The sequence below is a fragment of the Mobula birostris genome, chromosome 12, assembly GCF_030028105.1.
Source record: "Mobula birostris isolate sMobBir1 chromosome 12, sMobBir1.hap1, whole genome shotgun sequence".
NCBI classification, from domain to species: domain Eukaryota; kingdom Metazoa; phylum Chordata; class Chondrichthyes; order Myliobatiformes; family Myliobatidae; genus Mobula; species Mobula birostris.
Window position 1 is genome coordinate 114,610,284 of NC_092381.1, and position 26,902 is coordinate 114,637,185.

At 47.3% G+C, this 26,902-nt stretch overlaps 1 protein-coding gene across 4 annotated transcripts in view; it reads right to left on the reverse strand.

The window, feature by feature from the left end:
* LOC140206216 (transcription factor RelB-like) overlaps window positions 1–26,902 on the reverse strand; it is a 74,034-nt gene that overhangs the window by 27,621 nt on the left and 19,511 nt on the right. Inside the window, exons 2-5 of one of the 4 annotated variants that reach the window (XM_072274538.1) lie at window positions 17,732–17,840; window positions 15,519–15,554; window positions 13,513–14,060; window positions 3,337–3,488 (exon numbers count right to left, since the gene is read on the reverse strand). In XM_072274538.1, coding sequence (XP_072130639.1) covers window positions 3,337–3,488; window positions 13,513–13,944 — 584 coding nt within the window. In that variant the 5' untranslated portion in view covers window positions 13,945–14,060; window positions 15,519–15,554; window positions 17,732–17,840. Of the gene's footprint in view, window positions 1–3,336; window positions 3,489–13,512; window positions 14,061–15,460; window positions 15,555–17,731; window positions 17,841–26,902 lie in introns of all 4 variants that reach the window. The other 3 variants (XM_072274536.1, XM_072274537.1, XM_072274535.1) reach the window with 3 other exon arrangements.

Below are 26,902 nucleotides of genomic sequence, written 5' to 3' on the forward strand. Positions count from 1 at the left end.
TGTATTCCGCCTGGGCAGCCTCCAACATGATGGCATGAATATCGATTTCTCCTTCCAGTAAAAAAAACTCCCCCTCCTCTTTTCCTCTATTCCCTACTCTGACCTTTTACTTCTTCTCGCCTCCCGATTACTTCCCCCAGAGGTCCCCTCCCCCCCTCCTTTTCTCCTATTGTCCACTCCCCTATCAAGCAACATACATCAAAGTTGCTGGTGAACACAGCAGGCCAGGCAGCATCTATAGGAAGAGGTACAGTCGACGTTTCGGGTCAAGACTCTTCATCAGGACTAACTGAAGGAAGAGCTAGTAAGAGATTTGAAAGTGGGAAGGAGAGGGGGAGATCCAAAATGATGGGAGAAGACAGGAGGGGGAGGGATGGAGCCAAGAGCTGGACAGGTGATTGGCAAAAGGGCAAGTCTGAGTCAAAATGTGCTCGAAAACTTGAAGAGCCGAAGAAATTATAGATGGGGAGCAGTGATTCTACTATCAAATTCCTTCTTCTCCAGCCCTCGACCTTTCCCACCCACCTAGCTTCACCTATCACCTTCCAGCCAGCCTCCATCTCCTTCCCCCCATCTTTTTATTCTGGGGCCTCCCTCCTCCCTTTCCAGTCCCGATGAAGGGTCTTGGCCCAAAACAGCGACCACCTATTCATTTCCATAGGTGCTGCCTGACCTGCTGAGTTCGTCCAACATTTTGTGTGTGCTGCTCTGGATTTCCAGCATCTACAAGATTTCTCGTGTTTATGAAACGTTTTTTTCCTCTGTTCCTCATTACACGCGACACAAATAAACAAATGACCAATCAGTAAGAGGAGCAACACCAGAGAAGCCTGCAGCTGGATGGCACGAACATCAATTCCTCTGACCTCTGGTAACAATGGACAACAAAGATTTTGCTTCTTAAATACTTTTGGTTGTATCATATGGATCTTGGGCTGCTGATCATGAAAATCACCATGAAATTTCCCCATCATGCACCATTAAAAAAAAAAATCACATACATTTGTTATTTCAATTCATAATTCAAGTCTATTAAAATGTTGCCCACATTGCAAGCTGAAACCATTAAATACAACATGTCACTAAAGATTCATTTTCTGCATTCCCATTTAGACTTCTTCCCTGCAAATCTTGGCACTGTCAGTGACGAGCATGGTGAGAGGTTTCACCAGGACATTGCGGTCATGGAGAAACTGTATCAGGGCAACTGGAATCCATCAAAGCTGGCTGATTATTGTTGGACACTTGAGCGAGAAGCCTCAGACACTGAGTACAAATGAAAATCATCAACAAAACATCTTTAGCTGAGTTGAACTTTTGACAAGCATCAGCACTGTTATGTAATTAAACGCATTATATTTAGTTTCTTGTTTTTCCGAATTCCTATGTGATACAAGTAGTCTGAAATTATTTTTGTGTTCAGCTTCAAGCAGTTTTTCATAAACATAAAAAAAAATTCAGAGGAAGCAACACTTCCAAAAAAATTTGTTGTCCAGTGTAATCAGTCTCCCCTACTCTCTCTCAGAAGGCTTTACAGCACCAACAATCACGATTCAATGCGGCCACTGACTGGAAGGAGTTTGCAGGTCCTCCCATTGATCACACAGATCTCCTCCAGGTGCTCCATTTCCTCCCACACTCATGGGTCCGGTTAGTAAGTTCTGGGAATGCTATGTTGGCGCCTGAAGAGTGGCGACACTTGTGGGCTGCCCCCAGCTCATCCTCAGACTGTTGGTCATTGATGGAAATGATTCATTTCACTGTATGCTTCAATGTTCTGAGGTGCAAATGACAAAGAAAGCTAATCTAATCTTCTCCAGTCTCCATTCTGGATCCTCTCTCACCCCTTCTCTTCTGTTCAGCTGCCTATCACCTCCCTCTGGTTTCCCTCCTCCTTCCCTTTCTCCCACTGGCCACTCTCCTCCATCAAATCCCTCCTCCTTGCCCTCTTCCAGCAATCCCCTCCCAGCTGCTCACTTCATCCCCCGCCTCACCCACCCACCTTCCTTCTCACGTGCTCTCACCTGCCAACGTAGTCCTTCCCTCCTCCCACATTCTTAACGTGGCTTCATTTTGTTCCCTCCCTGTCCTGATGAAGTGTCTTTGCCTGACAATTCAACTGTTTATTCCCCTCCATAGATGCCCAAGTTTGGGTGTGTTGCTCAAGACTTCAAGCACCTGCAGAATCTCTGGTGTTTGCCAAAGGAAGTCAGGCTTTTTCCAGTAAGGTTGCACGGGATTACAACCAGAGGTCATGGGTTAAGGACGAAAGGTGAAGAGTTTATGGGGAATATGAGGGGAAACTTCTTCACTCAGAGGGTGGTGAGAGTGTGGAATAAGCTGCCATCACAAGTGGTGCATGTGAGCTCCATTTCAACATTTAAGAGAAGTTTGGATAGGTATACGGATGGTAGGGGTATGGAGGGCTATTGTCCGGGTGCAGGTCAATGGGAGTAGGTTGTTTAAATAGTTCAGCACAGACTAGATGGGCCGAAGGACCTGGTTCAGTGATATACTTTTCTAAGTCTTTCCATGAACAGCCTATTATGTTCAAGCAACACACATCAAAGTTGCTGGTGAACGCAGCAGGCCAGGCAGCATCTGTAGGAAGAGGTGCAGTCGACGTTTCAGGCCGAGACCCTTCGTCATTTACCTCAATAAAACCCTGGCACTTGTTCCCAGAAACTAAATGAAACGTATACTATACACTCTGTAGCCATTTTATTAGCTACCTCCTGTACCTAACAAAGTAGCCACGGAGTGTATGTTCGTGGTCTTCTGCTGCTTAGCCCATCCGCTTCAAGTTTCAACAATTTGTGTGTTCAGAGAAGCTCTTCTGCACACCGCTGTTTTAACACGTGGTGTTTGAGTTCCTGTCTGGCCATTCTCCGCTGACCACTCTCATTAACAAGGTGTTTTCACCCACTGATTTTTATTTCTTGCACCATCCTCTGTAAACTCTAGAGGCTGCTATGCATGAAAATCCCCAGAAATCAGCAGTTTCTGAGACACTCAACCACCCCATCAGACACCAACAATCATTTCAAGGTTAGATATTTTTTTCCCATTTTCTGATATTTGGCCTGAACAACAACCGAACCTCTTGACCATGTCCGCGTGCTTTTATGCACTGAGTTGCTGCCACATGATTGGCTGATTGGACATTTGCATTAACGAGCTGGTGTACAAAGATACTAGTAAAGTGGCCACTGAGTGTACAGTGCGTTGCCATGGTGAACAACCCACTATACAAGCAGGCCACCAGTCATGGGGCGGTCGGAGTCAGGAAGAACAGATATCAGCCTCCGCCCTGCAGAACCCAGGTCCCTTTCTCACCTGGCTTTCATATTGCACTTGGGGCTGACGGTCACTTCACAGATGCCGTTCTGACAGTCCTTCCCCACCAGGCTGTGTGGGTGGGGCTTGTAGGGCTCATCCTTGGTTACCAGCGAGATGATCACCTTGACTTCACCTTGCCAGTTCTGGATCTGGATGGGGGGGGGGGGAGGAGGGGGAGAAGAAGACACCGATCACCAACGGCCATTTTTTTTAGAGCTGACCTCAAGATCCAACTCAAGCAGATGCACTGTCATGAAATTTGTTGTTTTGTGGTAACGGTACAGTGCGGACATAAAAACCAATAAATATATCATAGTGTTGGAAAAAAAACTTGGAAAATGTGTAGCTGGAGTGACATAGCCGTTTCGCCTGGCAAACTTCCTGCATTGTGGGCTGGAATTTTGGCTCATAAGCTATCAGGCTCTTGAACCAAAGGGGATAACTTTACTTGCCCCCTCATCGAAATGTTCCCATAATTAATGGACTCACATTTAAAGACTGTCCATCTCATGTTCTCAATATCCATTGCTTATTTATAATTATTGTTGTTTCAACTTTTTGTATTGGCACAGCTTGTTGTCTTCTGCATGCTGGCCAAAATCCTAGTTGAGCGGTTGTTCATTAACTGTGTTACGGTTATTATTCTATACATTTATTGGTACAAGAGAGTAGACACTGCCAGCCCTACGAGCCACATTACCACAGCAGCCCCTAACCCAATTACAGTACAATTTACAGTGATTAGGGGTCCCGTGTGAGCCCGTAGGTCAATTCCACAACTGGCATCCTGGGACAAAGTCTGCGAGTCCAAGAATCCAGGGACAAGGACTGGAGGCCCAGGATTCGGGGTCCATGCATGCCTATAAGTCAAGGCCCGTAGGTCAAACCCACGATCGGTGTCCTGAGCTGAAGTCTACATGTCTGACACCCCAGGGACAAGGACTGGAGGCCCAGAGGCAGCCTGTCTGGTTGTGGGAAGAATGGGGGGGACGGGGAAGAGCCTGCACTGCCGCTGTTTTGTTTTTGCTGAGTGTGCTGCTCTGCTGAACATCGTGAGTATGCCATGTTGGCGTCGGAATGCGTGACAACAAGACCAAGGAGCTGATTATTGACTTCAGGAGAAGAGAACCAGAGGGAGACGGTTAGCAACTTCAAATTCCTCAGAGTTATTACTTGAGAAGACCTGCACGCAAGTGTAATTACAAAGAAAGCACAGTAGCACTTCTACTTCCTTAGGAGTTCGCAAAGATTCGGTGTGACATCTAAAACTTTGACAAGCCTCTACAGAAGTGGAAGATCCTACAAGAAAAAATAGTGAATGGGGCCCAGTCCATCACAGGTAAATACCTCCCCACCACTGAGCACATCTGCTTAAAATGCTGTCGCAGGAAAGCAGCATCCACCATCAGGGATCTCTACCACCCAGGACACGCTCTCTTCTCGCTGCTGCCATCAGGAAGGAGGCAAAGGAGTCTCAGGACTCACATCACCAGGTTCAGGAACCTGAAACCCACACTTGTCCCATTTTCTGACATTGGTCAATGGATAAATATTGGAAGGACAATGGAGATGAAATTTGTTCCTTAACATCCACTTGAGGAAACACACAGGGGCTCAATCGAAAGAATGCATCCCTGGTGCGGCAGCGCTCCCTCAGGGCTCCACTGTCTGTAACAGCCGGGACCGCTGAGCCCGTATTGCCGGAGTGGGAACCAAACCCACAAAACCTTGCCAACTTGGAAAGAGCGAGACCTGTCCACTCCCCCAAGGGGTTTGGTGTGGCTGTTCTCAGTGGCATCCAACTCAGAAGTGATCGCAGGTTCAAAAGTCAGCAGTAAGAGTTTACACACAAAACTGTTAAGATCGCGTCCTCAGGCAGTGACATTTCTGTGACTGACCAACTTCTGTACACCTCCTCTCCTTAAAGACTCCAGAGAGGGTCCAGCAAAGGTTCACAACGATCACAAGACAGACAGTCTTAACACAGGGGCGTATGATGTAGTCTTCAGAAAGATGGGGGTGGGGAGGGGCAAGATCTCATTGAAACACACCAAATACTGAAAGTCTAGAAAAATGTGGACATGGAGAGGATGCTTCCACTCATTGGGGAGTCTAAACCTCAGAATAAAAGGACATCTTTTTAGAATTGAGGACGAAGCTGTTTACTCTCCTTTCACTGTAGATGCAGCGATGTCTGTCTCTCCTTTGTTAGTGAGAAAAAGTGCCTGTGGGATGTTGAAATGTTAAAGTGAACAGTTAGTTTTTGATGAGCTGTACGCCATGGTCTCCCTTTGGGGCTTTGCTGTGGTGGCGTGGTGGGTGGTGGGAATGCTGATGCTTCATACTAGAACAAGTGGGGGAGAGGGAGGGTTGATACTGCATGTGCATGGGGTGGGGTGTGGGATCTTTGGGCTCCTTACATTTTTTCTGTCATTTATTCTTTGGGTTTTTTTTGCCGTTTTGAGGATGTCTGTGGAGAGTATGAATTCCAGGTTGTATACGTTATACATTATCTGATATTAAATTGAAATATTGAGGAGGAATTCAGCCACAGGGTGATGAATCTGTGGAACTTGTTACCACAGACAGAATGGGGAATGGAGGAAGAGAGAACTGGGGTGGGTGGTTGGGGTTATAATGACCATTAAGTTTGAGAAATCAAAGTTCATGCCATTGGGTTGGAATCCTTTTCCAAAGAAAAGCAGCTTCTCCTTGGTTCCCAGGGTCCAATATTGACGTCACAACCAGCACGACTAAAACTCAATCTGATCAATTCTTTTGTTGATACTTGGTGGGAGTTTACTCCGCACAACCCGGATACTACAGTTGCCACAACACAACAGTAACTGTGCTTGTGAAAGATTCTTCAGCAACTCCAGGAGAGATGCTGCAGAAAGTCAGGTATCACATTCCAATGATATGTAAATACTGACAGGTGCGGTGGAAAAACCCCTCAAAAACTCCCTTGTTGTGGGAACTGCAAGAATCTGCAGAAATTGCAAGAAAACTATGGGAATCCACCCAAGGCAATGCCTCAAACTCCCGAATAAAATCCCCTCCAAGCATTCCTCTCCAAATAAAGCCAGCACAAAACTCTTCCCACAAGAATTATTTCAGCGCCGAAGTCGGCTTTGACAAGAGTGCTTCTCCAGCGAGTACTGGGCGTGTCGGTTTATCGCTGCAGTGGAGAGCAGATGACCACCTGAAGTCCGAGCAACTTACACGTCCATAGCTGTGAGATATTTAAAGATCTACTTTATTTGTTACATGGATATTGAAACATCGAAACACACAGGGAAATGTATCATGTTGCATCAACAACAACGCAGTCTGAAGATGTGCTGGGGGCAGTCTGCCAGTGTCGCCACATTTCCAATCACAACGTAGTGTGTCCATGACTTACTAAACCCTAACATGTACACCTTTGGAACATGGGAGGAAACTGGAGCACCCGGAGAAACACGCACGGTTACAGGGAGAACATACAAGCTCCTTACAGACAGCGGTGGGCAATGTTCCCTTGGCCTGAAAGCTGCACAGCCCTTTATGTTAACATATGACGGCTGGCACAGTAGCATAGTGCTTAGCACATTGCTTCACTGTGCAGACGACCCAGGTTCAATTCCCATTGCTGCTTGCAAGGAGTTTGTACACTCCCCCCGTGTGGGCTCCCTCTGGGTGCGCTGGTTTCCTCCCACAGTTCAAAGGCTTACCAGTCGGTAGATTCATTGATCATTGTAAATTGTCCCGTGATTAGGGCAGGGTTAAATTGGGGGTTGCCCTGTCGTGTGGCTCAAAGGGCCGGAAGAGCCTATTTGTGCTGTATCACAATAAATAAACAGATATCTATACAAGAGAAAATTCCAGCTGTGCAGCAACAAAGGCTATGAGCGTGGGAGTATTTCACTTACCGCGCGGCCGCACGGCTGCGGTACCCTGATCTTACAGCCCGCTCTCGAGAGCAGGACGTTAATCCCTGTGCTACCATTCTACCTACAACCCAAAGCACATCCTGCCAGATTATCACAGAATAAAACCCATCCACTGTCCTTAGTCCAGTGTGCACGAAACTCCAAGCTCATCGTTCAGCCCTGTCAACTTTGGGGCATTGCGGATAGACAAAGGTTTTTATTTATTTAGAGGTAGTGTGGAATTGGCCCATCCAGCCTTTCAAGCCAGGCCGCCAACAACCCACCAATTTACCCCTAGCCCAATCACGGGACAGTTTATAATGGCCAATTGAACTACTAACCCGTATATCTTTGGACTGAAAGGAAAGCCATATGGTCACAAAGTGAACGTACAAACTCCTCAAAGGTGGAATTGAACTTGGAACTCTTGACACCTGTTGAACGAGCTGCTACACAGCTGGAACAGGGGCTCTGCTTCTGAGGAAAGATGGTTTCTTCCACCTGAACGTAGGGGTGACCTGATAGAGACTGAGAAAACTATGAGGAGTACAGAAAGGGTGTAAAGTTAGTCCTTTTCCCCCAAAGGTGTGGGACAATAAAAACAAGAGGATTCAGAGTGAAGATGAGGGGACAGAAATTCAACCGAGATCTGTGGGATATGTTTTACTTACACACACACAGACATACACAGAAACACACACACACACGCACGCACGAGATCGTTGGGTATATGCAACGAGCTGCAAAAGGCAGAGGCAGATACAAACACGACATTAAATGCTGTTGGACAAAAATGATCTCAGGGTTGTATGTGGTGGCATCTATGTACTCCAATAAAATTGACTTTGAACTGGGATGGAGTGACTCAAAGTGTAACCTTACGTTCCCATGGTTGGGAACGGGCAAGGCAGGCCGATAGGGCTCCGGTGAAGCTGTGTAGGCTGATACTGCATACAATGGATTACAGAAACATTGATCAACTGCAAACATACCATCGTCTTTGGATGAAGGAGGTGGGAGGTCATCAATGGTCTGTGCTCCATAGGCCCAAGAAGGAGGAGGAGATGATAAACACGGCAGACAAACATGCCCCTTATGCCCAAATCATCCACAGCAAACAAGATGTCTAATTTGCTAGGCCCATTTTTCTGATGTTGGTCTAAAACCTTCCTCATGCATGTACTTCTACAAATAACCCTTTTTAAAAAATTGTATCCTCCCTCTACCACTTCTGCTAACAGCTCGATCTACATACACACCACTTCCACATTCTGGTGTGGAGAAACCTGCTCCTTTACACAGTGAACTATGCCCTCTCGCTCCGAGAGGTGGAGACACACAGATTCTCACAGACAGATATCACCATCGGCATGGATGAGATGGCCTGCTTCTGTGCTGACGATTCTACAAATCTCGCAGAAATCCTACACTCAGTTTTTTTTCTGAGAATCCCTACAGATCTACTTCTGTCATTTTAATTTATTTTTATTTATTGAGATACAGTGCAGAATAGGCCCTTTTGGCCCAACAAGCTGCACCATCCAGCAATATCCAGATTTGTTCCTAGCCAAATGACAGGACAAGTTACACTGACAAATTAACCCTTGAACCACAGTCTCTAGACTGTGGGAGGAAACCAGAGCACCCAGAGGAAATCCACACGGCCATGGGGAGAACGTACAAACTCCTTGTGTTCCTCCCATATTTTCATTGCCGGTAGCGAACTAATACGATCATACAATCACCAAGCACTTTGGTCTTTGTAAATCAAAATATTGACTACAGGAGACGGAATGTCATGTTGAAGTTGTACAAGACGCTGGTGAGGCCAGATTTGGAGGACTGTGTGCAGTTTTAGTCACCTACCTACAGAAAAAATGTAAATAAGTTTGAAAGAGTACAGAGAAAATTTCTAAGAACGTTTCCGGGACTAGAGGACCTGAGTTTTAAGGAAAGATTGAGTAGGTTAGGACTTTATTCCTTGGAGCATAGAAGACTGAGAGAAGTTTTGACAGAGGTATACAAAATTGTGGGGTGTAGATAGGGTAAAAGCAAGCAGGTTTTTTCCACTGATGTTGGGTGGGATGACAACTAGAGGTTATTGGTTAAAGGTGAAAGGTTTAAGGAAACGAGGGAAACCTTCACTTACAGGGTGGAAATAGTGTGGAATTGACTGTCAGCACAAGTGGTGCATTCAAGCTTGATTTCAACAATTAAGAGAACTTTGGATAGGTACATGGATGGTCAGGATATTGGAAGGCTACTATCCTGGTACAGGTCAATAGGAGTAGGCAGTTTAAATGGACTAGAAGGGCCAAAATGCCTGTTTCCGTGCTGTACTTTTCTGTGATTCAAATCGAGTAGTATATTCTGTATGCGAATCCTCAGATGTCTGTAGACACCAGTCGGAGATATTCTGAAAAAGGATGGGCAAGAGCAAGTAGAGGCAGTGGTTAGGAGCCGTCATCATCATGATGTGCCATGCTGTATGACATCATGATGTGCCATGTCATATGACATCATCATTCTGTGCCATGCCGTATGACATCATGATGTGCAGTGTCCTATATGGTGGACAAACATGGTCTCACGACCATGATTGTTCTTGGCAAATTTTTCTACAGAAGTGGTTTGCTATTTCCTTATTCTGGGCAGAGTCCTTACAAAATGGGTGACCTCAGCCATTATCAATACTCTGCCTGGCGTCAGTGGTCGCATAACCAGGGCTTGTGATCTGCATCAGCTGCTCATACGACCATCCACCACCTGGTCCCATGGCTTCACGTGACCCTGATTAGGGGCTAAGCAGGTGCTACACCTTGTCCAAGGGTGATCTGCAGGCCAGCAGAGGGAAGGAGTGCTTTACACCTCCCTTGGTAGAGACACATATCCACCCCGACACCCATCGTTTATCTATTGAGATACAACGCAGAGGGGGCCTTTTCAGCCCCCAGTTTGAGTTGCAGCAACCAGCAATTCCCAATTTAGTCCTAGCTTAATCACGGGACAATTTACAATGACCAATTAATCTACCAACCGCTATGTCTTTGGACTATGGGAGGAAACCAGAGCACCCAGAGGAAACCCACGTGGTCACAGGGAAAATGTACAGGCAGTGACGGGAATTGAACCCGGTTTGCTGGTACAGTACTGTAAACCATTGTGCTAACTACTATGTTACAATGCCACCTCTGTATAGTGGCTATACAAGAGTCCATTCAGCCCAACTCACCAACGTCTGGATCTTTTCCCATCCAAATGCATCAGAATAACACTCAATTCCTTCTTCCCCACGCTCTTTTCCAGTTTATGACGAGTACACCGAAACACAGTGAAATACTCCAGTTGCACAAGGGTGTGCTGGGGGCATCCACGACTGGCACCGTGCGCTCCGGCACCAACATAGCACTCAGCAGACCAGCACAGAACCCAACAAGCAACCCCACTGTTCGCTTCAACCGGTCCCCCTGTGAGAGCCAATCCCACGTCACTTCAATTGAAGTTTTCCCACAGACGTTGTGGCCCTTTTAACATGACCATTGTACCATGCCAGGGATGAGGGTTCAATTCCTGCTGCTGGAGATCGGAAAAACACTGTCAACTCGGTCAGCTCTATCACGGGCACGAGCCTCCCCAGCAGCGAGGACATCTTCAAAAGGCCATGTCCGTCATTAAGGACCCCCTCTCCCATCACCCAGGTGATACTTTGCTCTCATCGTTACCATCAGGAAGGAGGTACAGGAGCCTGAAGGCACACACTCACCAATTCAGGAACAGGTTCTCAGATAATAAATTCGTTTTGAACTTTGACCCTAACCAACAGAGGACCTCAGAGAGACCGTAAATGGGTGACATAGACTCAGTATGTTTCTCTCGTGTATGCCTCTGTGACTCTGGTCACAGGAAGAATACAACTCCTTAAAGGATGTTAAGGCAGCTCCTGGAATGCTTGCTTGTATTAGTCGAGGCATTAAGTTCAAAAGTCAAAAGGTTAGGTTGCAACTTTATAGAACTCTGGTCGGGCCAAATCTAGAGTTTTGTATACTGTTCTGGTTGCTCTGCTGTAGGAAGGGTGTTGAGGCTTTGGAGAGGGTGCAGAAGAGGTTTACCAGGATGCTGCCTGGTTTAGAGGGCATGTGCTGTCACAAGAGGCTGGACAAACTTGGGTTGTTTTCTCTGGAGTGTTGGAGGCTGAGGGGAGATCTGATAGAGATTTACAAGATTATGAGAGGCAGAGATCAAGTGGACAGAGAGTATCTGTTTCCCAGGTTAGAAACATCTAATACCAGAGAGCATGCGTTGAAGGTGGGGGGGGGGGGTAGGTTCAAGGGGGATGTGAGGGGTAAGTTTTTTTACTCAGAGAGTGGTGGATGCGTTGCCTGGTCTGGTGGTAGAGGCAAATACATTAGAGGTTTTTAAGAGACATTTGAATAGGAACATGGATGCAAGGAAGATGGAGGGATATGGACGGTGTAGGGAGGAGGGATTAGTATTTGGTGTTTTTGATTTGCTTTTTAGTTGATCTAGCATAACATTGTGGGCCGAATGGCCTGTTTCTGGCTGTATGGTTCTATATTTACTAATGACATAATGAATTGAATGAACTTCTTACAGAAAACTGAACTCCAGTTGCTGATCGCTGGTGCTGGAAAGTGTCATGCTGACTGCTACACTATCATGGTCTCAGCTCAAAACGTCAGTAGTTTGTTCATTTCCATTGCCGCTGCTCGACCTGCTGAGTTCCTCGTGTGTTTTGTGCTAGTTACTAATATGGCCCCCGGTTGCGGCCCCGATTCTTTTACAGCACGAGCGAGCTTCTTTTGAATCCCACTGCTGTCTGTAAAAAGCCTCAGAGTTGTAAACTCAGCTAGCTCCATCACTGGAAGTAGCCTGGCCACCATCCATGACATCTTCAAAGAGTAACGGCTCAAAAAAGAAACACGGCATCCATCATTCAGAACCCCCACCAGCCAGGACAGGCCCTCTTCTCATTCCTACCATCAGGGAGCCCGAAGACACACTCCTAACCTTTTTGGAACAGCGTCTTCCCCTCTGAGACCTTAGCCTTTGTTAAAATCCTTTTCCTCGAGTTTTATTTCAATGGCTTTCTGTTCCAGGTGGTCCCAAAAGCCATTGGCACAGCACAGTAGCTTTCTGCTGGTGAAGTCAATCCTATGGCCATTGTGAATGCAGTGCTCTGTTACCACCCGATCTCTCTGGGTAAACCAAACAGGTACACGTCCTGTGCTCCTCGATGCACCTTTCCACTGTGTGTCCCACCTGGCCAATATGCCTTGCTGTGCATTCACAGGGAATCCTGTAAGTGTCTGCCAACCCGAGTCCCAGGTCAACTTTGACCTGCATAAGCTGTGATTTGAGCTTTCTTATGGGTTTGTGGATGGTATAAATATGGTATTTCTTTAGGATCCTAATAATTCTTCCAGAAACCGTGGAAAAATAGAGAAGCCAGGCTAACGGAAAAGAAATTCAACAAAGATGAAGGTCTCACTCTAACTAAGACCTGGAATTCGATTGTAAGCAAGGTGGGAGACTGGAAACCTGATTGGATGAGGTCTAACCAATCAGAAGGGATGGATGACAGGGGTGCAAATACCACCGGACTAGACATGCCCAGGCAACATCCCTGAAGAAGATGGCAGAGCCTGTCATCAAAAACAATTAGTTGTAATTGATACCTGTGCCCATCTGAAAGCCTGAGAAGAGTTTATTTGTAAGAGGGAGAGCTTTACATTGATGTTCAGGATTTTAAAAAAGCGGTCAGTGTTTGTACCAGGTTGGTGTTCGAAGTAGATACAACAGTGGTTTTTAAAAGATGATCAGAACGTGTATGGAATAGAGGGATTTGCACCATGTACAGATACAATAAGTTAGGTTTAACTGGGCATTGCACACAGGAGTCACATTACAGGCTGAAGGGCCTATTCCAGAGTTATGTTAGACCGTAGACTATGACACAGGAGCAGAATTAGGCCATTCAGTAAAGTGAGTCTGCTCCGGGATTCAATCATGTCCGACTCTCCTGCTGTCTTCTCATAAGCTTTGACTTCCTGACTCATCAACTTCCACTTTAAATAGACCCAATGACTTGGCCTCCACAGCATCTCTGTGGCAATGAATTCCACAGATTCAGCACCCTCTGGATAAAGAAATTCCTCCTCATCTCCGTTCTACAGTTCTACAGCGACACCCTCTGCCCTGTCTCCCTCCCCTCCACACCTAACAGAGTGGGTACTGCACTCACCTGGATGGTGGGGAGGGTCTTGTTGAGTTCTGTCGTACTCTCCCCGGGGATGCTCCCTGCCGACCGACCCTCACACTCGTAGCGGAACCTCATTCCCCGCTGCTTCGGCTGCTCTATGATGACCAGCTTGGGCTCCTCCCCGTCGGGCAGGCCCCCCGGGCCCTGCAGAGGCAGGCACCTGGGAGCGGGCCGCGAGGACGCGGAGCTCCTGGTCGCCCTCCCTGCTGCTCTGTGCTTGGCCTCGGATGAGCCGGCCCCACTCCTGGCTGCCGAGGCCGGGTTGCCCGCACCCCTGCTGCCCAGCTGGGCGGTCCGGGCGGCCCTAGGAGCCAGCCGGGGCGAGCCTGTGCCCCGGGCGACCAGCTGAGGGCCGTCCATACCCATGGCCAGGAGATTGGCGGACGAACAACCCCACCCGGGCACGGTGTCCATCAGCTGGTTCCGGATCTCTCCGATCTGTGCGTTGCTATAGTCGCACGGCAGCGAGGTTGGAAACTCCCTCCCCTCCTCCAGGTCCTTCAGGATATATTCATTTAAAATATTCAGATCTGCGAAGGGAAAAGAAACAGCTGCATTTAGCTCAGGCAGACCAAGTGTTTGTTCGGTTTTCTAGTTGATTGTGAACGTTGTGGGCATGCTATGCTGGTTGGTGTCAGAATGTGGGCTGCCCCCAACACATTCTTGAGTGCGTCGGTCACAAATGGAAATGGCGCATTTCTAAAATGTTAGTATTTTATTTATTTTTTGAGATACGCTGTGGAACAGGCCCTTCTGGCCCCATGAGAATTGCCCACCAGCAATCCCCAGATTTAATCCTAGCCCAATCATGGGATCATTTACAATGACCAAGTAGAACGACTTCGGACTGTGGGAGGAAACCAGAGCACCCGGAGGAAACCCACGCGGTCACGGGGAGAATGTACAAGCTCCTGACAGACAGCGGCAGGAATTGAACCTGGGTCCCTGGTACTGCAAAGTGTTGTGCTATGACACCGCGCCTCCCCATGTGCACGTGCTAATTAAATGAGTCTGAATACCTGGCCCAAACAGCTTGAATGAAAGAAAATTGACCTGTATTTATAAAGTCAAACCCTGTGAGTCTCCGGGCGAGGGATTGGGGGGTTGGAGGTCAGATGTCTGGGGACTGGTGGTCAGAGGTCCAGTGGCAGCCAGTACTGGGGTTAAAAGGCCTGAACTTGTGTGTGCATGGGTGGGGTTGGGGGGAGGGACCTGTTTGGCCACTGCTGCTCTTGTTGTTGCTGTTGTTATTTTGTTGTCCTGCATGGTGTATTGGCACCGGAATGTGCAGCGACACATTAAGGTTTGGTTTGTTAGTCCTCCAAGAGGATCACAACCTTGTCGTTGGGTTTGGAGGCTTCAGTGCCTCAGTGATCTGGAGAGCAATGTTGGCTGGAGTCAGGGCCTTGTGTTTTGACTCTTGGTCGGGTCACCCATGCCAAACTGGTCAAAGGGTAGAGGCCAGACTAAGAGTGGCTCACCAGCCCTCCAGGTTTGGGGGTTCAGCCCAGGGCCAACAACCCCGGCTCGTAAAACAAGACTGTTATGGAAACAGCAATGAAGAATCCTTCTAAATCTCAGTGGGACAGTATTCCTGAGTCTCTATCTGGGACTTGCATGACTGACAGTCGTGAAAACCGAGGGGAAGCTGCTGACACGATGAAAGAAGCCACGAACACCGCCAGAGATGGGGGACCTTCATTCCTGCCCTAAACGCCAGCGGTGTAACGGGCAGTATGGTTTATTAATGCAAATGATGAGATTCACTGTAACCATTGACATACATGTGAATAATGAATAAACCTGAGTGGTGACCCTTAGACTCGAGTCGGGAAGACAGCTTCAGCCGTGTGCTGAAGGAGCTAGTCAAAGAGGACAGAATACAAGGTTTTCCCAGTCTGAGCCTCAGCACTGGTTTAATTATCTGTACCTTCCATGGGTCTCTTCCCAATCGGATGAGGAATTCTTTCAGATGAGAACCTACTCACCGAAATTCTGATCTGCTTGGAGATACGGACCGGGACCTGAGGGGAATAAAATAAAACCAAAATAAGTTAATTTAGAGTTTCGTCCCATCAGTCTCCTCATAACTAAAATGTGCCAGAAGTAACAATTAAGCCCAATTTTTATTTTACTTAGAGATGTAGCAGGGTAACAGGCTCTTCCAGCCCAACATAGTACACCTCCCAATTACAGCCAATGACAGAATCAGAACAAGGTTTAGTATCACCGGCATATGTCGCCAAATTTGTTATTATGAGGCATAATAAAAATTGTAAATTACAGGAATATATAGTTGTGTATTTAATATTTCAATAATATTTGAGTCATTTTTTATATATACTGGTTAACTGAGCTTCCTTGTTTGTGCAAGTACGTATATATATCCGGCCGATTGTGCAGTGGCATCAGCACCAGACTTCGAGGCAAGTGATCCTGGGTTCTAATCCGGCCAGTTACCTGGACACTTTCAATCCTAGCTGGATTGAGTATTAAACTAGCAACTCGATCTCATAAGACAAAAAACAGACAAAATGCTAAAATAACGGCAAGGTTGTCACCCAATGTGCTATAAGGCGCAGAGAGGAACAGCAATGAATACATGAATTGTACACTTCACGTGATATGTGCACGCCTTGCTTAAAGTAAAATCAAAGTCAGGCCCGCATTTCAGACTCCCATGTCTTTGTTTCAATTTGTTTAACGTTTTGAAGTTACAAAACATAACATATTAAAAAAGTTAAATTAAATAAGTAGTGCAAAAATAGAAATAAAAAGTAGTGAGGTAGAGTTCATGGGTTCAATGTCCATTCAGAAATCGGATGGCAGAGGGGAAGAAGCTGTTCCTGAATCACTGAGCATCTCTCTTCAGGTTCCTGTATCTTCTCCCGATGGGAGCAATGAGCACCTACTGACCAGTATGTCCTTATAGTGTGAGAGGACACTGGAGCACCTGGAATAAACCCATCCACCCACCCAGGCAGGCAGGCAGGCCTCCAAACCCAGAGCAAGCTGCTTCCAGCCTTCCAACCTCCATCCCTTGGCCCCAGACACTCGGATTGGACCTCCAGCCTCTGGATAAGCCAAACTAGAGACTTCGACTCTCAGGCCTAAACAGCCTTGCGTCTCACTAACATCGAGAGCCAATTCAATAGTGCAGCTAGAAACGTGCCCTTTGGCCTACTTATCGAGCATCTATTTAACACTAAATCCATTTTATTCCACCATATTCCAGTCGAGTCTCTTCCCTCCACCTCCACATTCTACCCCTCATCGACACACTTGTGGTAATTCACAACAGCAACCTACCAATCCACAAGCCTCTGGGTTATTGAAGAAAATGCACACGTTCATGGGGAGAACATGCAAACTTTCTGGATGTGGAGCAGAGTAATGACGGTGCTAAACGGCGACTCCTTTGCTTGCTTCGTCAGAAACAGCTCGATTTGCATCTTTAGTATCTTTATTTTCCCCTTTCAGGGTTGTTTTGAAGACCCTGACCTGGAGATACATGTTGACTTTGGTTCTTTGTGGGAATGGGACCCACTCTCGGGGTTTCACAACCGGCCGTTGTTGTTCGGCACCCCAGGGGCTTGGCCCAAGGGTCCTGCTCGTATTTGGAAGCCTAGGATCTCGGGGCTCTGGAGACGGGCGGATCGAGGGTTGGTGTCACGGCAGGAGACCCGTGTGTTGTCGGGGGAGTCAAAGTATCTATAGCTGTGTGCCTGGAGACCCGGGATCTCCGAGATCTTCAGGCACAGAGCTTGAAAAAAGCAACGTAATGGACTTTTAACATCGTAAACGAGCGAGTTGTTTGTTATGTCTCCCTGCTTGCCAGGAAAACAGTGACACTTCCTTCTCCCTTATTAGGGGGAGAGAGAGAGCCTGTGATATGTCGTATAGCAGGTGAAATACGAAGTCTTTGGGGTAACTGCAAGTCTGTGTCTTTGCTGTTGCTTTGCTCATGCTTGAGTACTCAGTGGTGAGTGCCAATGCTTTTTTTTGCCAGTGGGGGGAGGGGGGATTGTTGCTCGCTGCTGCTTACACGTGGGAGGGAGGGGAGCTGGGGAGTGGGACTTTGGGGTTCTAACATTTATCTGTCGTTCATTCTTTGGGGCACTCCTCTGTTTTCATGGATGGTTGTGAAGAAAAAGCATTTCAGGATGTACATGGTATATATTTCCCTGACATTAAATTGCACCTTTGAACTCCACACAGACAGCGCCGGTGGTCAGGATCGAACACGGGTCCCTGGAACTGCAAGCTGGCGGCTCTACCCTCTGTGCCCAGAGCGACTGATCCAACCTATACTGGATTACCCAGTCAAGAGAGAAATGCAAAGTTTCACAAATGTCTCCCTTCAATTTTCCAGATGCCGTCCTCATCAAGGGCGGCACTGTAGTGTAGTGGTTAGCACAATGGTTTACAGTACGGGGGACCTGGGTTCAATTCCCACTGCTGCCTGTAAGGAGTTTTACGTTCTCCCCGTGACTAAGTGCTCCGGTTTCCTTCTACAGTCCAAAGATTTACTGAGTGGCAGGTATTGTAAATTGTCCCGTGATTAGGTTAGGGTTAAATCAGGTGTTTGCTGGGCAGCGCAGGGCCTTTTCCACGCTGTATCTCAGTAACCAGACCATAAGACATAGGAGCAGAATTAGACAATTTGGCCCATCAAGTCTGCTCTGCCATTTCATCATGGCTGATCCATTTTCCTCTCAGTCAATGTCTGCTGCCTTCTCCCCATAATCTCTTCAAGCCCCGACTAAAATCAAGAATCTAACAACCTCTGCCTTAAATATACCATATGTTTTGGCCTCCAGTGCCGCCTGTGGCAACAAATCCCAGATTCATCTCTCTGGCCAAAGAAATTCCTCCTCATCTCCATTCTAAAAGGACACCCTTCTATTCTGAGCATAAAAAAAAGAGGAAATTTGCAGATGCTGGAAACCCAAGCAACAGACAAAATGCTGCCTGTTGCCTTCTATTCGGAGGCTGTGTCTTAGACTTTCTCACCATTGGCAACATCCTCTCCACGTCCACTCTATCAAGGCCTTTCAACGTTCAATAGGTTTCAATTAAGTCACCTCTCATTCTTCTGAATTCTAATGAGCATTGGCCCAGAGCCATCAAACGCTCTTCATATGACAAGCCGTTCAATCCTGGAATCATTTTTGTAAACCTCCTTTGAACCCTCTCCAGCGTCAGCACATCCTTTCTAAGATAAGGTGCCCAAACCTGCTGACAATACTCCAAGTGAGGCCTCACCAGTGCTTTATAAAGTCTCAACATTACATCCGTCCTTTTATATTCTAGACCTCTTGAAATGAATGTGAACATCGCATTTAACTTCCTCACCGCAGGTTCAACCTGCAAGTTAACCTGCAGAGATTCCTGCGCATGGACTCTGGCCCCTGAAAGTAGCAGTCACAGGACATGGTCAGTGTGGTAACGTAGAGGGGAATTCAGGGGGTTGAGCAGCATCTATGGAGGCAGAGAGATGGCCAAAGTTTCTGGTCATCTGCTGGAATCGTGATGTAGGCTCTTGAGCTGAAATACCGAACGCCTGTTTGCCTCCACAGGGGCTGCCCGACCTGCTGAGACCCCATCAGACCACAAGATACAGGAGAAGAATCCGGCCATTGGGCTCAATTCACTCACGACTGACATTTTTCAAGTTCAAAGTACAATGCGCAACTTTAAGATTTCTCTTCTTGCAGACAGCTGCAAAACAAAGAAACATCACAGAGCTCGTTTAAAGAAAAGCCCCTAGATATTGAGACCATCAGACAACGAAAAAAACAAATCGCACATGTAGAAGTATATATTACTATACACTACATCGAGATTCATTTTCTTGCAGGCATTTACAGGCTTCAACCCCATGTGACAGAACGTAGAACGGGACAGGCCCGGCCCTTCAGTCCACCATGTTGTGCCGACCTTTTAACCAATTCTAAGAGCAATCCAACTCTTCCCTCCCTCACAACCCCTCCATTTTCTATCACTTAAGTCTCTTAAGTGTCCCTAATGTATCCATCCCTACTACCACCCCTAGCAGCGTGCTGCACACTCACCTCGTTGTGCAAAAAGAACTACCTCTGACATCCCCCCTCTATTCTCAATCAACTTGAAATTATGCCCCTCTCATATTAACCATTTCTGCCCTGGGAAAAACATTGGCTGCCCACTCGATCAATCTCTCTCATTGTCCTACGCACCTCTAACAAGTCAAACCCTCACTCCCCTGGGGTCGTCTAGAGTGCCCGGTGCTCCCAAGGTGGCCTCCTCTACATTGGTGAGACCCGTTGTAAACTGGGGGACCGCTTCGCCGAACACTTCCTTCCATCTGCCACAAGTGGGACTTCCCAGTAGTCAAGCATTTTAATTCCCATTTCTGTTCAGACATGTGGCTCCATGGCCTCCTCTTTGGCCAAGGTGAGGCCACCCTCAGGGCGGAGGAGCAACACCTTATATTCCATCTGGGTAGCTTCTGAACTGATGGCATGAATATCGATTTCTCCTTCCAATAAAAAGAAAATCCCTTCCTCTCCCCTCTTCCTCTATTCCCCACTCTGGCCTTTTACCTGCCTATCACCTCCCCCAGGTCCCCCCTTCCCTTTCTCCTCTGGTTCACTCTCCGCTCCTATCAGACTCTTTCCTCTCCGGCCCTTTACCTTTCCCACCCACTTGGCTTCACCCCTCACCTTCCAGCCAGCCTCCTTCCCTCTCCTACATCCTGTGCCTTATGAGAATAGGTTGAGTGAACTTGGCCTTTTCTCCTTGGAGTGACGGAAGATGAGAGGTGACCTGATAGAGGTGTATAAGCTGATGAGAGGCATTGATCGTTTAGATAGCCAGAGGCTTTTCCCCCGGGAAGAAACGGCTGCCACAAAAGGACACAGGTTTAAGATACTTGGAAGTAGATACAGGGGAATGTCAGAGATAAGGTTTTCACAGAGTGGTGGATGCGTGGAACGCACTGACAGCGAGGGTGGTAGAAGCAGATACAATAAAGACACTTACATAGGAACATGGAGCTTAATAAAATAGAGGGCTATGCACTAGGGAAATTCTAGGCATTTTCCAGAGGAGGTTACATGGTCAGCACAACATCGTGGGTCGAAGGGCCTGTAATGTGCTGTAGATTTCTGTGTTCTATTTTGGCGTCTTCCCCCTTCCTTTCCAGTCCTGATGAAGGGTCTCGTCACAAAACGGCAAGTGTCTATGCATTTCCACTGATGTCGACTGACCTGCTGAGCTCCCCCAGCATTTTGGGTGTGTTACGTCCATCCCCATTGACTCTGCCTCAGTGGCAACACGTTCCACAGATTCACTTCTTTTCTGAGGTTGTGCCCTCAGATTCTGGACTCTTCTATTAATGAAGACGTCCCCTCCTCATCCACTCTATCCAGCCCTTTCTGAATCCAATCAGATCCTCCACTCATCTTTCTGAGCTCCGCAGAGTACAGGCCCAGAGCCATCAAAAGCTCCAGCAGATGAACTGTTGATGGACAAACCATACCAGACTTGACTAAACCAAAGCAGAAAATGCTGCTAACACTCAATGGGTCAGGCAGTGGCTGGAGGAGAGAAAGCAGAACGGAGTGAAAATTATAGGTCACGTTCTGATGAAAGGTCTTGGCCCAAAGTTCCTCCCTGCACTTGGCACATCGGGCAGCAAGCTTACCATCTCTTGAGAATTTGTCTGATACATGAGGTAGAGTGTCTAGCTCGCCACTCAACGCAGCACAGATGGAGAGCACAAAGGCGCCAGCCAGGTTCGAACCCGAAGTTGGTGCAGATGCCAGTACATCACCAAAAACATCCAGCTAAAACTGTTGACCGGTTATTCCCCTTTATGGATGCGGCCTGACCTGCAGGTTTCCTTCCGTATTTTGAGTGCGTTACTCTGGGTTTCCAGCATCTGCAGAATCTCGTGTTTACAACCTGTCTTCTATTCCACCATCGCACCTGAAACAATGAACCCTTCCACCAACTGAGATGTCAGCATCCAGAGTTTTAAATAGGAAACACATGGCATGCAAGAAGCATGGCTTTCTGCAAACAATTCTACAAACAGGCACGTAGACTTCGATCCCATTTATAAGCCAATGCGGGCAAAATTCCAGCCAACGCACGGAGTTCACCACGCAACCAATCAGCAACGAGACCCCGACCCTATGTCACAGCTGAGTTTCTGTAATCACAACCAATCGGCTGATTGATAAGTATATAAAGGTCCAGCATTCAGCGAGCACTCTACAAGTGATCAGCTCACTGACGTGTGCAGCGATGGATTGCCAAGATCAGAGAACCACTCAAGCCAACCAAAAGAGAAACTCACCCAAAACAGACCTGTCGCTGTACTCGGGCCTCAAGCAGGTACAAGTGACAACTTGGCTCTTCACTGGAGAAGCCTGCCAGTCATACTAGACCATCCCACGTGGCAGGTCAGTGTACACTGATCCGACCAGGATGCCGTCCGCATTTTAAACTTTGTCTACGACAGGAAGTGAAACCAGGGAAGGAATTGCAGTCCGCGGACAACGTCAGCAAGGGGTCAGTTTCCACCGCACTGGCCCGCCCCCTCTCATTCCTCCAACACAACTGCTGCCCGAAATTACTACCGATAATTCCCCGGTTTCCTCCCCACCCTCCCTTCAAGTGACATTTCCTTCCTGGTGGTTGAGCTAGGCCAGGTGGCAAAGGCAGAATTCACAGAAAAGGGAAGCAGTGGGAAGTACGTTCAGTGGGAGCAGCAGGCCTCTCCCCATTACATAATTCTAAAGAACACGCAAGTCAGTCCGGGTCGGGACTGTTTAGTGTTGTTGAGTTTATCAGGAGACAGAACAGCCTGGTTCAGGATGATTTTCGAGCAAGGATTGCCCTCCCAAGTGGCAGAGTGGTTAGGACCGCTTCCCCACTGGCATGGCACTCTCTGCGTGGAGTCTGCACGCTCCCCACATGGCACCACGGGTGTTGCCGATTCCCCAGGGGTCGGGGTGTTACTCACCCCAGGGCATGGGGAGATTAGAATAAGATTGGCGAAATAGGCTAGCACTGGTCCTGTGGGCTGAAAGACCTTCCCTCACACCATATGACTGAGTGGGCGATGAATGGAAACCTCATGTTGGCTGCCCAAAAATGCCTTTCAGCTAAGAGTCGTCAGGAAGTGCACAGCAGCATCCCGCAAAACACAACCATCCTGTCCAGACAACACGACTCGGTACTGTGAAGAATGGTTTAAACTTCGGCCTCTTGGTTTTGAACATTTAGCATTGGAGAGGGTACTGACGTGGTTCATGAGAGTGATCTCAGGAACGAAGTGGTCAGCGTATCAGGAACAATTGCACTCACTGGAGGAATGAGGGGGATCTCATTGAACCCTATCAGATATTGAAATGGCTAAATGGAATTGATGCGGAGAAGATGTTTCCACCAGTGGGGGCCGGCGGGGCTGGGGGGGGAGGTGGAATCTAGTACTTGAGGGAGTAGAAGATGAGGAGGAGTAATTTCTTTAGCCAGGGATGAAATTTATGGCCACAAATGGCTGTGGAGGCCAAGTGATTGGGTATATTTAAAACAGAGGTTGATAGGTTCTTGATTAGTAAGTGCATCACAGGTTACAGTGGGGCTTGAGAAGGAAAATAAATCAGACATGATGCAACGGTGCAGCAGACTCGATGGGCTCAGTGGTCCAGGGAGTGGGAAGCACAGAATCAAATATCGCTGTGATGATTGTACGTTCTAGTATCAATTGTTTGGTGACAATAAAGTGTAGGTATGCTCTAATTGTGCTCTTGGATCTCACATCTGTGACCAAGAAAGTTACAAGGGGTCCAGGTCCAATTTCCAGAAAGCCATCTCACAGGCAAAGTGGCAATTCTAGCCATAAGACAAAGGAGCAGAATTAGGCCATTTGGCCCATCGAGTCTGTTCTGCCATTCAATATGGCTGATCCATTTTTTTGTCCTCAGCCCCACTCCCCGGCCTTCTCCACATAACCATGTCCAATCAAGAACCTATCAATCTCTGTCTTAAATACACCCAGTGACCTGGCCTCCACAGCTGCCCGAGGTAACAAATTCCACAAATTCACCACCCTCTGGCTAAAGAAATTTCTCCGCATCCCTGTTTCAAATGGATGCCCCTCTATCCTGAGGCTGCGCCCTCTTGTCCTAGACTCTCCCACCATGGGAAACATTCTTTCCACATCTACTCTGCCTAGGCCTTTCAACATTCAAAAAGTTTCGGTGAGATCCCCCCCCCACCCTTCTGAATTCCAGCAAGTACAGACTCAGAGCCATCAAAAGTTCCTCGTATGATAACCCTTTCACTCCCAGAATCATCCTCATGAACCGTCTCAGGAACTTCTCCAATGCCAGCACATCTTTTCTCAGATGAGGAGCACAAAACTGTTCACAATACTCAAGATGAGGCCTCACCAATGTCTTATAAAACCTCGGCATCACATCCTTGCTCTTGTATTCTAGACCTCTTGAAATGAATACTAACATTGCATTTGCCTTCCTCACCACCGACTCAGCCTGCAAGTTAACTTTTAGGGAGTTCTACATAAAGACTCCCAAGTCCCTTTGCAGCTCAGATTTTTGGATTTTCTCTCTGCTTAGAAAATAGTCTGCATATTTATTTCTACTACTAAAGTGCATGACCATACATTTTCCAACATTTTATTTCATTTGCCACTTTCTTGCCCATTCTCCTAATCTGTTGAAGTCCTTCTGCATCCTAATGGTTTCCCTCAGTACTACCTGCCCCTCCATCAATCTTCATATCACCTGCAAACATGGCAACAAAGCCTCTATTCCATCATTTAAATCACTGATATACAGCATTGAAAGAAGTGGTCCCAACACAGCTCCCCTGCAGAACACCACCAGTCACTGGCAGCCAACCAGACAAGGATCTTTTATTTGGACTAAACTTGAATCAATGAAGGATGCTCGATAGTTCTGGCAGGGCTTGAATACTATCATTTCTTATAAAGTTAAATCAAGCGACACAGGCAGTAACAAGTCTTCAATTCCCGATGAACTCAATGCCTTCTATGCTCGCTTTGACTGTTAAACCATCATGAACTCCCACAGCCACGGATGATCCTGTGATTTCAGTCTGAGGCTGACGTCGAGCAACCTTCCAGAGGGTGAACCCACGAAAAGCATCCGGCCCAGACGGATACCTGGCCAAATACTGAAGACCTGTGTGCTGATCAAGTCGCTGGGGTGCTCACTGCAATTTTTTAACTCTTTGCTTCCACAGACTGAGGCGCCCAGCTGCTTTACACAGGCTTCAACTACAAGAGCACCCAAGGAGAGCATGGTGGCCTGCCTCACTGACCATCAACCCGTAACATTCACATCCACAGTGACAAAGTGTTTTGAGAGCTTGGTGATGAAACACACCAACTCCTGTTTGAGTAGTGACTCAGATCTGCTCCAATTTGCCTACCACAGCAGATGCTATCTCATTGGCTCTTCACACAACCCTGGAACATCTAGAGAGCAAAGATGCAAACACCAGGATGCTCTTTATCAACCACAGTTCAGCATTCAGTACCATCGTCCTTCCAAAACTAGTCAACAATACTTCCTCGTGCATTGGAATCCTTGATTTCCTCACTTGCAGACCACAGTCGGTTTGGATCTGCAGAAACACGTGGCTGGATCTACAATCTCCATCAGCACGGGTGTACTGCAAGGCTGTGTGCTCAGCCTCCTGCTCTGCTCACTTCACACTTCTGACTGTCAGGCCAAGCACAGATCCAAAGCCACATTCAAGCCTGCTGATGAAACCACTGCCGTGGGCCAGATCGAAGCTGGCGATGAATCAGCACACAGGAGGGAGATTGAAAATCTGGCTGAGTGGTGTCCATGACAACAAACTCTCACTCAGTGTCAGCGAGACCAAGGAGCTGATTATTGACTTCAGGAGGAGCAGACCAGAGGTCTGTGAGCCACATCTCAGAGATGGAGAGGGTCAGCAACTTTAAATTTCTCCATGTTATTAACCATTGATTCTGTTAGGGTTATCATTCTGCTATGGATTTATTGAGAATGCCTGCAGGAAAATGAATCTCAGGGTTTTATATGGTGATAATAAATTTATCAAAGCACATATATCAAAGAAAAAGTATTTCAGGATGTATATTGTATACATTTCTCTGACATTAAATTGGACCTTTGAACTTTGACTCCTGTGCCTGGCACGGGTGTAACCAGCCCCACCTTCCCGGAGGAAGAACAAATCAGGCACAAGAGCCTCAGCCGGATTCCGGAAATGATCGACATGCTGAATGCTCCTGGGGTTGCCTGGAGAGCTTGGCACTCTTCTCGGTGGCTCGGTCACATGCCTTCCCACCTCCCTGTTTCAGTGGCTGGACTCGTCAAACAGCATTCCCGACCCCGAGTCGCTCTTCGTGCTCGGGGTTTTTGCTGGAAGTTTTCAAGGCCAGAGACCATTTGCCCCAACAGATCTATGCCTACTCTTTATGCAACTAACCCAACACTCCCGCCAATCTTCCCATCCCACATCAAGAGAAATATGAAGATACAGCCAGAAACTTCTCTTTTGAAAGTTGTACACAAATGTTCAAATATTACAATAAATCTCAGTCAGAGAGAGATACAGCATGGCAACAAACAGAATTACTCCATATGACTTACTTACTAACCCTAATCTGTACCGCTTTCGAATACAGGAGGTCACGGTGGGAATTGAACCCAGGTCACCGGTGCTCTAGTAGTGTTATGCCACGCCACAATGCTACAACCCCCCACACCCCACCGTCATCAGCTCCCGCCAGATTCTACCCCTCATGCACACACCGGGGTAACCTGCAGCAGTCGGTTAAGCCGCCAACCTGCACGCCTTTGGGGATATAGGAAGAAAGACAGTGCCAGAGTTTTCTTTTCTCCCATCCTTCCTTTCTTTTCAAGGTTTTATTCGTATGTTGGGTGTTTGAAGGATGCAGTGGCATCCTTCCTGCAAGTGTGCCCAGAACTGTTCACGGTACTCCACGAAGTTTCCTCTGCACCCCCAGTCCCCTGAACTTTCAAACATTTACTCTCCCATTGTCACAGTCAGAGTCAGGCACGTGTCGTGAAACTTGTTCTTTGCAGCAGCAGTACAATGCAATATATAATAATGAAACTATAAATTACAGTAAATATATAAAAAATTTAAATTAAGTAAGTAGTGCAAAAATAATAATCATTCATGTGTTCAATATCCATTCAGGAATCAGATGGCAGAGGGAGAGAAGCTGTTCCTGAATCGTTCAGTATGTGGCTTCAGGCTGCTGTACCTCCTCCCTGATGGTAGCAATGAGAAGAGGGCGTCCTGGGTGACGGGG